Source organism: Salmo salar, chromosome ssa01, assembly GCF_905237065.1.
Source record: "Salmo salar chromosome ssa01, Ssal_v3.1, whole genome shotgun sequence".
Taxonomy (NCBI): domain Eukaryota; kingdom Metazoa; phylum Chordata; class Actinopteri; order Salmoniformes; family Salmonidae; genus Salmo; species Salmo salar.
The window spans coordinates 126,693,529-126,706,730 of NC_059442.1; the positions used below are offsets into that span (position 1 = coordinate 126,693,529).

At 42.4% G+C, this 13,202-nt stretch overlaps 1 protein-coding gene across 1 annotated transcript in view; it reads left to right on the plus strand.

Annotated features, from left to right (window-relative positions):
- The first annotated feature begins 3,998 nt into the window (after window positions 1-3,998).
- LOC100380870 (exosome RNA helicase MTR4) overlaps window positions 3,999-13,202 on the plus strand; it is a 53,648-nt gene continuing 44,444 nt past the window's right edge. The window contains exons 1-10 of the mRNA XM_014126103.2: window positions 3,999-4,306; window positions 4,894-5,037; window positions 7,826-7,892; window positions 8,035-8,097; window positions 8,246-8,358; window positions 8,942-9,116; window positions 9,296-9,511; window positions 10,001-10,099; window positions 10,919-11,039; window positions 11,190-11,321. Coding sequence (XP_013981578.1) covers window positions 4,215-4,306; window positions 4,894-5,037; window positions 7,826-7,892; window positions 8,035-8,097; window positions 8,246-8,358; window positions 8,942-9,116; window positions 9,296-9,511; window positions 10,001-10,099; window positions 10,919-11,039; window positions 11,190-11,321 — 1,222 coding nt within the window. The 5' untranslated portion in view covers window positions 3,999-4,214. The remainder of the gene's footprint in view (window positions 4,307-4,893; window positions 5,038-7,825; window positions 7,893-8,034; window positions 8,098-8,245; window positions 8,359-8,941; window positions 9,117-9,295; window positions 9,512-10,000; window positions 10,100-10,918; window positions 11,040-11,189; window positions 11,322-13,202) is intronic.

A 13,202-nucleotide genomic window follows, 5' to 3' on the forward strand; every position in this document is an offset into this window, starting at 1 on the left:
TCGCTGTCATACAGTACCAGCTAAAAGTTTGGACACACATACTCATTCCAGGGTTTTTCTTTATTTTTCACTATTTTCTACATTGTAGAATAACTACGAAATAACACATATGGAATCATGTAATAACCCAAAAAGTGTTAAGCAAATCAAAATATATTTTATATTTGAAATTCTTCAAAGTAGCCACCCTTTGCCATAATGACAGCTTTGCACAAGCATGTGTGAAAATAATTGAATGTAGCCAATACATTCTCTTTTTTGTATATGTACAAATGTACTGTATGTGTACAAATGTATGCACGTACTGTATATACCTGCACATATACACTACCGGTCCAAAGTTTTAGAACACCTACTCATTCAAGGGTTTTTATTTATTTTTACTATTTTCTACATTGCAGAATAATAGTGAAGACATCAACACTATGAAATAACACATATGGAATCATGTAGTAACCATAAAAGTGTTAAACAAATCTAAATATATTTACAATTTGAGATTCTTCAAAGTAGCCACCCTTTATTGTTCTACTAGAAAATAGTGAAAATAAAGAAAAACCATTGAATGAGTAGGTGTTTGTCACGCTTGTGTGTAGGAACGGACCAAGGCGCAGCGTGAGTATCGTTCCACATCTTTTATTTAAATGTGAAACTTTGCAATACAAACAATAAACTATAAACAAAACACAAACCGTGACGACAGCGGTGCAACATGCATTAACTCAAACAATTATCTCCCACAAACACAAGTGGGAAAAACAACTACTTAAATATGATCCCCAATTACAGACAATGATGAACAGCTGCCTCTAATTGAGAATCATACAAAAACCCCAACATAGAAAAAAGAAACTAGAACACAACATAGAAAAAATTAACTAGATAAAACCCCCAGTCACGCCCTGACCTACTCTACCATAGAAAATAAGAGCACTCTATGGTCAGGACGTGACAGTGTTCTAAAACTTTTGACTGGTAGTGTACGTGTGCACATATACATATACGTGCACGTGTATGCGCAACAACGATGCAGACTCTATAGTTAGAGCAAGATGTTATTTATATGTAGCTTGTGTGTGTGTGTGTGTGTGTGTGTGTGTGTGTGTGTGTGTGTGTGTGTGCGTGCGTGCGTGCATGTGTGCTTGAGTTAGTATATAAATGAGCATTAGTGAGTGAGAGAAAGAAGAACATGGACACTCATGCCAATGGATTTCATGTATTTCATTTTGTATTAAGTTGTTATTAATTATTTGAAGAAATGTCTTTAAAGTAAATGCAAACTTTGACTGTGTTTTTCTCAAAAACATGGTTTGGTGACACACCTTGTATGTTGGTCTCATTAGAAAGCTAACATTCTCCTCTTTCCAAATGCGTTTTGGGGTCAATGCGACTGATTATGAGAGAGCAAGTCATCGATTTTGGTCTACCCCTGAGTACAGGTTGTATCTGTGATGTAGATGGTACAGACAACAGGGAACAGAGGGTTAACTAATGAAACAGTAATTGTGGGATTGAAATCAAAGACAAAACAAATGGAAAATGAAAAGTGGATCGGCGGTGGCTAGAAGGCCGGTGACGTCGGCCACCAAACGCCGCCCGAACAAGGAGAGGGACCGACTTCGATGGAAGTCGTGACAGGTGTGCCAAGCTTGTAGCGTCATACCCAAGAAGACTCGAGTCTGTAATTGCTGCCAAACATGCTTCAACAAAGTACTGAGTAAAGGGTCTGAATACTTATGTAAATTTGATATTTCCGTTTTTATTTTTAATACATTTGCAAAAATTTCAAAAAATCTGTATTTGCTTTGTCATTATTGGGTCTTGTGTGTAGATTGATGAGGGGATTAAATGATTTAATCCATTTTAGAACAAGGCTGTAACGTACCAAAATGTGGAAAAAGTCAAGGGGTGTGAATACTTTCTGAATGCAGTGTATGCGCTCAGTCTCTGGTTATGAATGCGGTGCTGACAGACAATCGTTGATAGATATTAATAGAGCTCCAATCAGGATCACAATTGATTATGGGTGTATAGTTTATGGAACAGAAGCTGTACAAAATCCAGTATATAGCTTTTAAGGGCTCCCGAGTGGCGCAGCGGCCTAAGGCACCGCATCTCAGTGCTAGAGGCGTCACTACAGACCCTGGTTTGATTCCAGACTGTATCACAACTGGCTGTGATTGGGCATCCCATAGGGTGGCACACAATTGGCCCAGCGTCTTCCGGGTTAGGATTTGGCCGGGGTAGGCCGTCATTGTAAATAAGAATTTATTCGTAACTGACTTGCCTTGTTAATTAAAGGTTAAATATAAATGAGGATATGTATTGGTGTATTTAAATCAACATCTGTATGTGCCTTACTAGTGGAGGCAGGTGAGAGGCCTTTGGATATACGGTGTAAAACATTGTCATTAGCTTGTTGGGTTAGATTGAAAAGCTGTTAGGTTGAGCATCCCACTGCTACTGTTCTAGATGACTGTTGGGAATATACTAGTAGACAAGGCAGTGGTTTTGGTTGGACAGTTGGAAAGCTTGCTGATGAGAATGGTTTGAGGGAGTTAGAGCTTGGCCCTTCTGTGGTGATAGGGGATGTTCCTCCATGGTTGCTACCAGATCCTGTTGTTCATCTAACCTTGGTAGAGAAGAGGAAAGATTGGTCAGAAGTCAGTGATATAGGGAAACTGGTTGACAATTACATCGGTAGAAGTTTTTATGCTTTTTTTTACTGCTTTTCACAGATGGATCCCAGGACCCAGATAGTGGGCACACAGGAGCAGGCATATACGTTCCTGAATTTGATGTGCAGATATGTAGAAGACTAACAGATGAACTGTCAGTATACTCAGTTGAACTGTCGGCGATAATAGTTGCCCTCCAATGGGCGGAGGATTTACAACCTGTTAGAATTATAGTATGCTCAGATTCTCTGTCTATATTGAATAGTTTATCATCTGGTAAATCTAATAGGAGTGACCTTCTATTGGAGGTATTAATGTTATTATGGAGAATTGAGAAAATGGGTGTAGTAGTGAGATTCTTCTGGGTGCCAGCACTTTTAGGTGTGGAAGGGAATGAAATTGTAGACCAGTTAGCCAAAAGAGCTTTGAAATGAGATATGATTGATATTAATGTTCCACTGGGTAGAGATGAGGCCAAATGTAAGATCAGAGCCATTTTGATAGATGTGCGGCAGAAGAGACGGGACTCCGAGCACAAGGGCCGGCATTCATATGCCCTCCAAAGAAATGTTGGTGGACCAAGATTCAAAGGTAAGATTAGGAAGGAAGAGTTGGTGTTTGCTTGATTGCGCTTAGGACATTGTACATTGAACTCGTCATTACATCTGGTTGGCAAGCATATGAATGGGTTGCGTATGGAGTGTATGGTCGATGAAACGGTGGAGCATGTGTTGTTCTATTGTTGTAAGTATGCTGAAGTGATGGAAGATTGAAGTGTGCGGTCATTGGGGTTGAATGGGGTTGGGGGAGGGGGGTTTGGAAGGGATTTGGGGGATGGGGAAGGCTCTATTACAAGTTAGTTGGACTGTTTTTTATTTTCTCAGGTGTACTGAGTTAGGTAGGAGGATTTAGAAATGTTGTAAACAGTGATTGACCACACACTCCAACACAGTAGGTGGCGGCATGCACTTCTAACATTGGTTTGCGGACTGCAGTTATATCATAGAAGAAGAAAACCAGATGCGCACATTGCGAGACTTTTGAGAAAGCTTGCGAAACAGACAAACAGATCTGACCGGGGTTTGAGAAGTCAATGAGAGAAGCAAAAATTGTTCCTGAGTTGTTAATTTTCTCGAAATCTAAAGGCAAAACCTAGATATAAGCCAATGTATTAAATTGCTTAACATGTTATTACTCCAATCTTGCGAGAGTGACAAACTGACACGTTTTTATTATCGTCAAAAACAACATTATATCGAAGGAGTGCCTTTGATTTGACAGCCTGCACATGCGCAGTTCGGCGTGAGACACCCGATGACCGAAAAGTGTGAAAGGGGATTTTTGTTGGAGAAGCAGTTTTATCCTATCGTCATACTGTACTGTCTTTGATAATGCTGTGGCTAGTTTTATGAATAGTAAAACGAGTCTAAAATATTTTTTCCCGTGTTATGACTTGATCGTTTCCGGATGCTGTACAGGAAGTGATATTACTGATACATTTGCATTGTGGGATTTGTGTGCTTTCCTCTTGCAATCATGGCGGATGCCTTTGGTGACGATTTGTTCAGCGTGTTTGATGAAGAACAAACAACTTCAACTAAAAAGAAACTAGCGGTACCTGAAAAGGGGTATGTATGTTATGGGTGTTAACTCAGTTAGGGAGATGTCTATGTCACTACTTGAACTAAACAACTATAAAATGAGAACACGCGCAGGCAGGAATCGGGGCTAAACGTTAGACCTCAATGGTAATGCTACAGTATCTAGCTAGCTACAGCACATTGCCCACGTTTACACCGGCATTGTGTTTGTTTCATCCCAGACCCTTGGTAGTTAGATTGTTGTGTGTTTATTACCTAGCTGATGAGAATAAGCTCTCGCAACATTTTATTTGTTGAAAATGTGAACTATGTTAGTCATGTAGGATGCAGTACAGTGTGTCAACTATTTATTTTATTTGGCCCTCCATACTCTCCATAGTCATATGTAGTGATTTAGCTATTTGAATATTTTTTAAGTGGTGGTATTGTCCTTGATTTCATATCTGATAATTTTGATGGGCAGGTCTATGTTCCTTAGCTAGATGCCATTACATTTAAATATTCAAATATCAGCCAGAAATGGCAGAGGAATAATACCTACCAACATATGGGGCTGTAAGTCTACTTGTTTCTGTCTTAAAGTAACAGTACCATAAAATATTCCCTTCCACTAGGAAATCGACCAGTAAAAATGGCAAAGGAGGAAAGGATGAGTTCTATGCAGCCAAGAGTAAGCGGGAAGCAGACAACAACGGGACAGATGAGGTGGTGTTTGGGAAGAGGTCCAAGCTGGAGACTCTTTCTACAGAGGAGATCAAGTAAGATTGACTTTAAACAAGGCTAGATTTTTGGGCTAGGGTGGTCTTAGCCCAATATTGGACTAATGGAGCCAAACTTTACTCCTTAGTCCAAGGACCTTACATGTTCTGTTTAAATGGTACGATTCTTGAAACATAAATACCTTTCATATCACATAAAAATAATTTCACAAATGCAAAATACACACTTACTGTAACCTGATCAAATAACATTTTATTGGTCACATACACATTTTTAGCATATTTTATTGTGGGTGTAGCCAAATGCTTGTGTTCATAGTTCCAACGGTGGAGTAGTACCTAACAATTCAATGGTTTTAACAGTTGCAGCCGACAGTATTTTTTTGGTGACAACATGTTTTGTGGTGTACGTCTTAAAATCCAATTTTATTGGTCATGTACACATGGTTAGCAGATGTTCATGCGAGTGTAGTGAAATGCTTGTACTTCTAGTTCCGACAGTGCAGTGATATCTAACAAGTAATATAACAAATTCACAATGACTACCTTATACACACAGTGTAAGGGGATGGAATAAGAATATGTACATATAATATGGATGCGCGATGGCTGTGCGGCATAGGCAAGATGTAATAAGTGGTATAAAATACATTACTCATCTCATATGTAAACATTATTAACACCTTCTCCACTACTGTCCCGTCGATGTGGATAGGGGGGTGCTCCCTCTGCAGTTTCCTTAAGTCCACGATAATTTTTTTTGTTGCCGTTGAGTGAGAGATTATTTTCCTGACACCACACTCCGAGGGCCCTCACCTCATCCCTGTAGGCTGTCTCGTCGTTGGTGGTAATCAAGCCTACCGCTGTAGTGTCGTCTGCAAACTTGATGATTGAGTTGGAGGCGTGCATGGCCACGCAATCATAGGTGAACAGGGAGTACAGGAGAGGGCTGAGAACGCACCCTTGTGGGGCCCCCGTGTTGAGGATCAGCGGGGTGGAGATGTTGTTTCCTACCTTCACCACCTGGGGGCGGCCCGTCAGAATGTCCAGGACCCAATTGCAAAGGGCGGGGTTGAGACCCAAGGTCTCAAGCTTAATGATGAGCTTGGAGGGTACTATGGTGTTGAATGCTGAGTTGTAGTCAATGAACAGAATTCTTACGTAGGTATTCCTCTTGTTCAGATGGGATAGGGCAGTGTGATGGCGATTGTGGTAAGCAAATTGGAGTGGATCTAGGGTATCAGGTAAGGTGGAGTTGATATGATCCTTGACTAGTCTCTCAAAGCACTTCATGACAGGAGTGAGTGCTACGGTGTGTTAGTCATTTAGTTCAGTTACGTTTGCTTTCTTGGCAATAGGAACAATGGTGGCCATCTTGAAGCATTTGGGGACAGCAGACTGGGATACTGATTGATTGAATATGTCCGTAAACACACCAGCCAGCTGGTTTGCACATGCTCTGAGGACGCGGCTAGGGATGCCGTCTGGGCCGGCAGCCTAGCGAGGATTAAAACGCTTAAATGTCTTACTCACGTCGGCCACGGAGAAGGAGAGCCCACAGTATTTGGTAGCAGGCCGTGTCATTGGCACTGTGTTGTACTCAAAGCGCACAAAGAAGTTGTTTAATTTGTCTGGGAGCAAGAGGTCGATGTCTGCGACGGGCCTGGTTTTCTTTTTGTAATCCGTGATTGTCTGTAGACCCTGCCACATACTTCTCGTGTTTGAGATGTTGAAGTGGGACTCTACTTTGTCTCTACTGACGCTTTGCTTGTTTGATTGCCTTGCAGAGGGAATAGCTACACTGTTTGTATTCGTTCATGTTTCCAGTCCCCTTGCCATGATTTAATGCGGTGGTTTGCGCTTTCAGTTTTGCTTGAATGCTGCCATTAATCCACGGTTTCGGGTTAGGGAAGGTTTTAGTAGTCACAGTGGGTACAAAATCTCAAATGCACTTCCTAATAAACTCACTCAGAGTCAGCGTATACGTCGATGTTAAAATCCCCAGTTACAATAAATGCAGCCTCAGGATATATGGTTTCCAGTTTAAGTAGTCCAGTTAAGTTATTTTAGGGCCGTCGAGGTATCTGCTTGGGGGGGATATACACGGCTGTGACTACAATCGAAGAGAAGTCTCTTGGGAGATAATGCGGTCGGCATTTGATTGTAAGGAATTCTAGCTCAGGTGAACAAAAGGACTTGCGTTCCTGTATGCCGTTATGATTACACCATGAGTAGTTAATCAATTCTATTTGCACATAGGTGTTTGGACACATAGCTAATTAGCAAATGTAATCCACTCTTATCTTTTGTCTGTTTTCTGTAAAATAATGCTGTAACATGGAAACCCTACCAATGTGTGTATCAATTGAACTTTTTATTTTATTTTTTTCAATAAGATAAGACCCTTATGCTTCCAAAACTTTATCGCAAGTGATGCGTGTTAATGTTAAGACCGAGTGTTGCGGCTCTTAAACCCCCCCCCCCTTTTACAGAATACGCCTTCGTCCGTCCATTGATCTTATGTGTAATGGAACTGAGTCATGATCAACGGCTACCTCTGGATTAAATATAGCTACCGCTGCAGCACGGGTTCTAATCCAGCCCACTGCTATTTCTGCACACTCGCTATCTTTCATCTCTACCGACTGCCACACTCCTTAGGAAAAAGAACAATACGGCGAGGCAAGATTAGTATTATTGTCTGGTGTTATTGTCTTGTTATAAACACAATTAGCTTCATGACTATATGATCTGCAAAGGAATGTGAATTATTCTCATGGTTGGTTAATGGATTGAATACTGATGAATGTGAAACTCCCATTTTCAGTCTTGCCGACTGCATGCCCAAAGTGAGGGTGGAGCCGGTTGAGACAGTGGAAGGATGCAACCACGAGGTAAGGGCGCTCACAGGACTTTTGAAATATGAATTTAATGACTTCATTTTTTAAAATTCAAATATAGGCCTACCTAGGTTTCATATTTGAATTTTACAACTTGGTTCCCTTTATGGAAAATCTGCTTTCTTTACCTGAACAGGTGGCCCTACCAGCCAATGAGGATTACACACAGCTTAAGCCTCGTGTGGGGAAAGCAGCCAAGGTACTGTAACGGTACATCAGTCCACTGATTGGATAGGGATACTTTGAGAGCGTAGTCTGAAACTCATGGCCTTCAGCATTGCCTTGTCAAATGACTCCAGTCCACCCATCTGTGTTCCTGCTAACATCAAACTGATCTCTTTTTGCAGGAGTACCCCTTCATTCTGGATCCCTTCCAACGTGAGGCCATTCTGTGTATCGATAACAACCAGTCAGTGCTTGTGTCTGCCCACACCTCTGCAGGAAAGACTGTCTGTGCAGAGTGAGTTTGATATGCTGATACCCTTTCAGTTTTAACACTACTGAGTTTGGCTGATCTAAGCCGAGCTGCAATGTACTGTGCAGCACAGTATGTATCGGGTTAGCAAGATGGTGGGAATAGAGTACGAGTGTGTTCAGATGTTTTGCGTGTTTGTGATGAGTGAAATACTGGATTGTTTTTCAGCAGGGTTTTTAAGAACATTTTTCCATCCAAAACGGTATTTTCAGTGTGAACTTAAACAACTAAAACAAGATATTAAGTATGAATGCATTTTTTTGTAAGATCATCTTTGAGAATTGACAATCACTAAATACAATTTTAAAGTCGGGGAGAATCAAAATGATGCATTCAGGGGTATTTTTGTCATAGCCCCCCATCGCTTTTGTTCTAATGTTCCGCTTATATAGCATAAGCAATTGCAAAATGTGTAGAATTGCATGAAATTAGCTTTAAAACAGCTAAATTGTCACTGCAGCCAACAGGAGGACCTCTAAAATGTTAGGTCGGTGACTGCGCCATTGGCTTCGCCCCCACCAGAAAAAGCCTCTTACTCACTTTCCCTCCCTCTCCCTTCCTCATCCAGGTATGCCATAGCTCTAGCTCTGAGGGAGAAGCAGAGGGTCATCTTCACCAGCCCCATCAAAGCCCTGAGTAACCAGAAGTACAGAGAGATGTACGAAGAGTTCCAGGATGTTGGCCTGATGACCGGTGATGTCACCATCAACCCCACTGCCTCCTGCCTCATTATGACTACCGAAGTATGACGTTACAGCTTCCTGTTATAATTACATTATTTTCGCCAACAATCTCCACTGTGTCTTGTGGGCTGAGCTAGAATATGACTAACTTGTACTTACATTTTTCTCTAGTGTTACTACTATGTCTAGTTTGAAAATGATCGAATATGTTGACATTTTCATTTGTTTCTGTGTTTCAGATCCTGAGGAGCATGTTGTACCGAGGGTCAGAGGTCATGAGGGAGGTGGCCTGGGTCATCTTTGATGAGATCCATTACATGAGAGATGCCGAGCGTGGCGTGGTCTGGGAGGAGACCATCATCCTGCTTCCTGACAACGTCCACTATGTCTTCCTGTCCGCCACCATCCCAAACGCCAAGCAGTTCGCCGAATGGATCTGCCACCTCCACAAACAGGTAAAGAAAAAAAATGTTTACTTTTATCGATGTGTGTGGGCAACCATGGAGCGACCTTAACCCAACAACTAGAGACCTCGTCAAGGGGTTTGAATCGCTTGGGCTAAGGTGTCGGGATGACGGTTTAAGGGTCCCAGGTTCATCAAGACCTGGTTGGGACTACCCTACAATGCATTTCCCTTACCCCATGCCCTGTCTAGTGATCAGCTGCTGTCCAGTCTCCTTCCATTGCCAGATCAACTTCAGTCAGCAGAAAGGCAGGGCCATGAAGGCTGAGAAAACACAGCCAAAAATGTCCCTTGTCTGCTTACATGTGTCTCAAGCATCAGGTGCTCATACAATTAACTTGTTCTTGTCTCCTGTAAGCGTATTTGTGTTTTAACTGTATAGACATGCATCAAGCGTAATTGTTTTAATGAGATGGTTTAAAGAATTTCAGGGATTGTCATTTGGTGCTCATGCTGTTGACTTCCTCCTGTCCCCATGCAGCCCTGTCACGTGGTGTACACTGACTTCCGGCCCACCCCCCTGCAGCACTACATCTTCCCAGCAGGTGGCGACGGACTTCACCTTGTTGTGGATGAGAACGTAAGGAAATACACACAGCTAGAGGTTTCCTCAGTCTTGACTAGGATGATAATACATTACATTCTGCATTTACTACACACACACACACCGAGATAATGCACAGCCTGTCAGTGGAAATATACTTCATTCGGTTCCTTGTACAATAATTTTATAGATGTAGCCATAAAGATAATCTAGTGCTGTGTTGAGCATTGCTTGCCTCATTCTGTTGACCAGGGCTGGGTTTCCAAAAAGCATCATAGCACTAAGATAATCTTTAGTCAATTTAGTTTCAGTAGAATTGAAATAATCTTAGTGCTACCATGCTGATTGGAAACCCAGCACAGATGCTTTACTGTGCCGGGAACAAACAGAAATCCTCTCATTTCATTATTTAGGTTTGGTTTACAATGTCGGTCAGTGACTAAACATGGTATTAGGCTACACATACAATTAGTAGCTTAGAGTGCGGACCAGTCACACTTCCAGGAATAACTGATGTGTTGAGTAATGGGTCCAGGTGCATAATATCCCAAGATTCCAGACTCGTGATTAGAATGCATCCCGCATCACTGACATATTTCACATTTTCAACAAATAAAATGTGGCGAGAGTTGACGCTCATTAGGTACTAAACACACAACAATCTCACTACCAAGGGTACTGGGAATAACACTTATTTACAAGCATGTTTTATCCTTCACCACACAAGACCCACCTGAGTTGTGGTTAGATCTTAGTCAGTTTGTTACAGAATGTGAAATGAGGCCAGTTTGTCTGCCTGGTGTACTGTAGGGTTAAGGTTGGCTGTTGATCCTTTGCTTGACTTGTCTCCTCCAGGGAGAGTTCAGGGAGGACAACTTCAACACGGCCATGCAGGTGCTGAGAGACACTGGTGACTCTGGAGGCAGCAGCGGAGGGAGCAAATGGGACCCCAAGGGGCGCAAAGGAGGGACACGAGGTGTGTGTGTGACTAAGACCGATAAACCATGATGCTATTTTAGAATAGCGGAAGTATTTATGTGAGTGGTTTTGTCAGGAGATTCAGTGTCATCTAAATTAGGGTTTCAAAATGGTTGCTTTTTTCCCCAACGTGGTTGTTTCTCTTTAGGGCCGTCCAACGTGTTTAAGATTGTTAAAATGATCATGGAGCGGAACTTCCAGCCCGTCATCATCTTTAGCTTCAGTAAGAAGGAGTGTGAGGCCTATGCCCTGCAGGTGTCCAAGCTCGACTTCAACACAGGTATGGTTATCGACATAATGATCTACAGTTTAATAGCCTAACTTTAACGATACTCCCTGCAGGTGTCCAAGCTTGACTTCAATAGCGGTAGCTACTCCTTCAATGAGTGATATGGGTAACACCGTGCCCTAATGGAAATTCATTAGGGCACACCGTAGCAAAGCGCTTTTCAACGGAAAAGGGTGTTCCTTATTGGAGAAGTTCAGGTAGAATCCTCCCTGTTTCAGTCGGTTTTCTCCCGTTTGGTGCCTAATGAATCCAACCATGTACTCCCTCGAAAGGTGGGGCAGTTATAAGTCATGAAGTTTGCTACGGGTGTTTTTAATCATCGGCATCACTCAAGTCATTCAATGTTATGTTTTTTATTAACTACACATCTCAATGTTCTCTCTCCTTGGGGGTGACTGATGATGCTAACTAAATCCACTGATGTGAACGCACATGCCACTCAGAAATGCATAGCATCTGTCAATATAGCACCCTATTCCCTATATAGTGCCATTTCAGACATAGCCACTGAAGGTAGTGCATTATATAGGGAATAGGGTGCAACCTCAGACAGCCACTAAAAGGAGTGCATTATATAGGGAATAGGGTGCCACTTCAGACAGCCACCAAAAGTAGTGCATTATATAGGGAATAGGGTGCCACTTCAGACGCTGCCATAGGTTTGCCACCCAATACTTGACTACACACTCTGTGCCAGTAGGTTATGCAGCCTGTGCTGTTTCGTTGCAAGATGACCCTGAGCAGCAGGATGAATCTGGGCTGCAGATTTAATTGGTTAGGCCTAACTGTGAAGAACACACGTGTCAGAGTCCGCCCTGCATAGCTGGCGAATCTACACGCTTTTGTGTGCGCTCTCGATGAAGTCAGTTAACGTCCAAGAACACAATGCTCTCTTTCCACTGGGGATTATGTGAACGATCTCTCCATCGAGTTGATATGAATATGGGTGTTGTACTTCCTCAGCTGTTTGTAGATGTTCGCTGATCCACTTATGGCGATACTGCCCAGTCGGTCTCTGGAGGGAGGAGAGATGACAGTGTATTGCTAAAGATGGAGCAGATTTATCTTGGCTTGACTGGAGCCAGGCCCTTGGCAACAGAGATTTCTATCCCCCCCCCATCCTGACCACAGGAGGATTCTGTTTGTAATGGAGTTCACTTCAGCATGCGCTCCAGTTCCCGAGCAAATATTTTTGACGTTGTGCGTTTCTCGCTCACTTGGTTTGGTTTTTGCTTTGCAACACACTGACACATCTTGTGTAAGATATTCCATTTACACAAACAAACTATTTGACTACACGGTGTGTGATTTATACTGAAGATTTTCTGAGAATTCCTCAAGACCTATCTAGACGGTGCTAGTGCTCTCGTTTGAGTGAAGTGGCTATGTTATGGAAAGTCAAATACTTTGGTGCTCCGTCTTGCTCTCTTCTGAACCTAAAGCCTGTTTTATCACATTACTTAATACATGAGCATTTTTCTTTTTAATAAGCAGCAGCCCTGCTGCTGGCCAGTCTTCAGGTTTAGGCTAGCTATTATGTCTCTGTGGTGTAAGAGGGTGGTAGTAGCCTAATTGGAGCCATGTTCCGCTCCCCCTCCTGACTCCATCTCTGTCTCTCTCTCTCTCTCCATCTCTCTCGCTGTCTTCCTTTAATAAACTGACTGGGGTTTAATCTTTTGTTTCTAGGCTGTGTTTATGGAACTGTCAGTCATGGCTTACTATGCGGCTTATGGTGCCTGCATGGCTTACTCTGCATGCAAGGCAGCTGTGTGACACTGGATCGGGCCGCTTGGCTCTGGACTAGAGCTTGGACGATAAACCTGAAAATTACCAACATTTTCTTCCTCTCTTACCCGTCTGTGATTTTTCTGT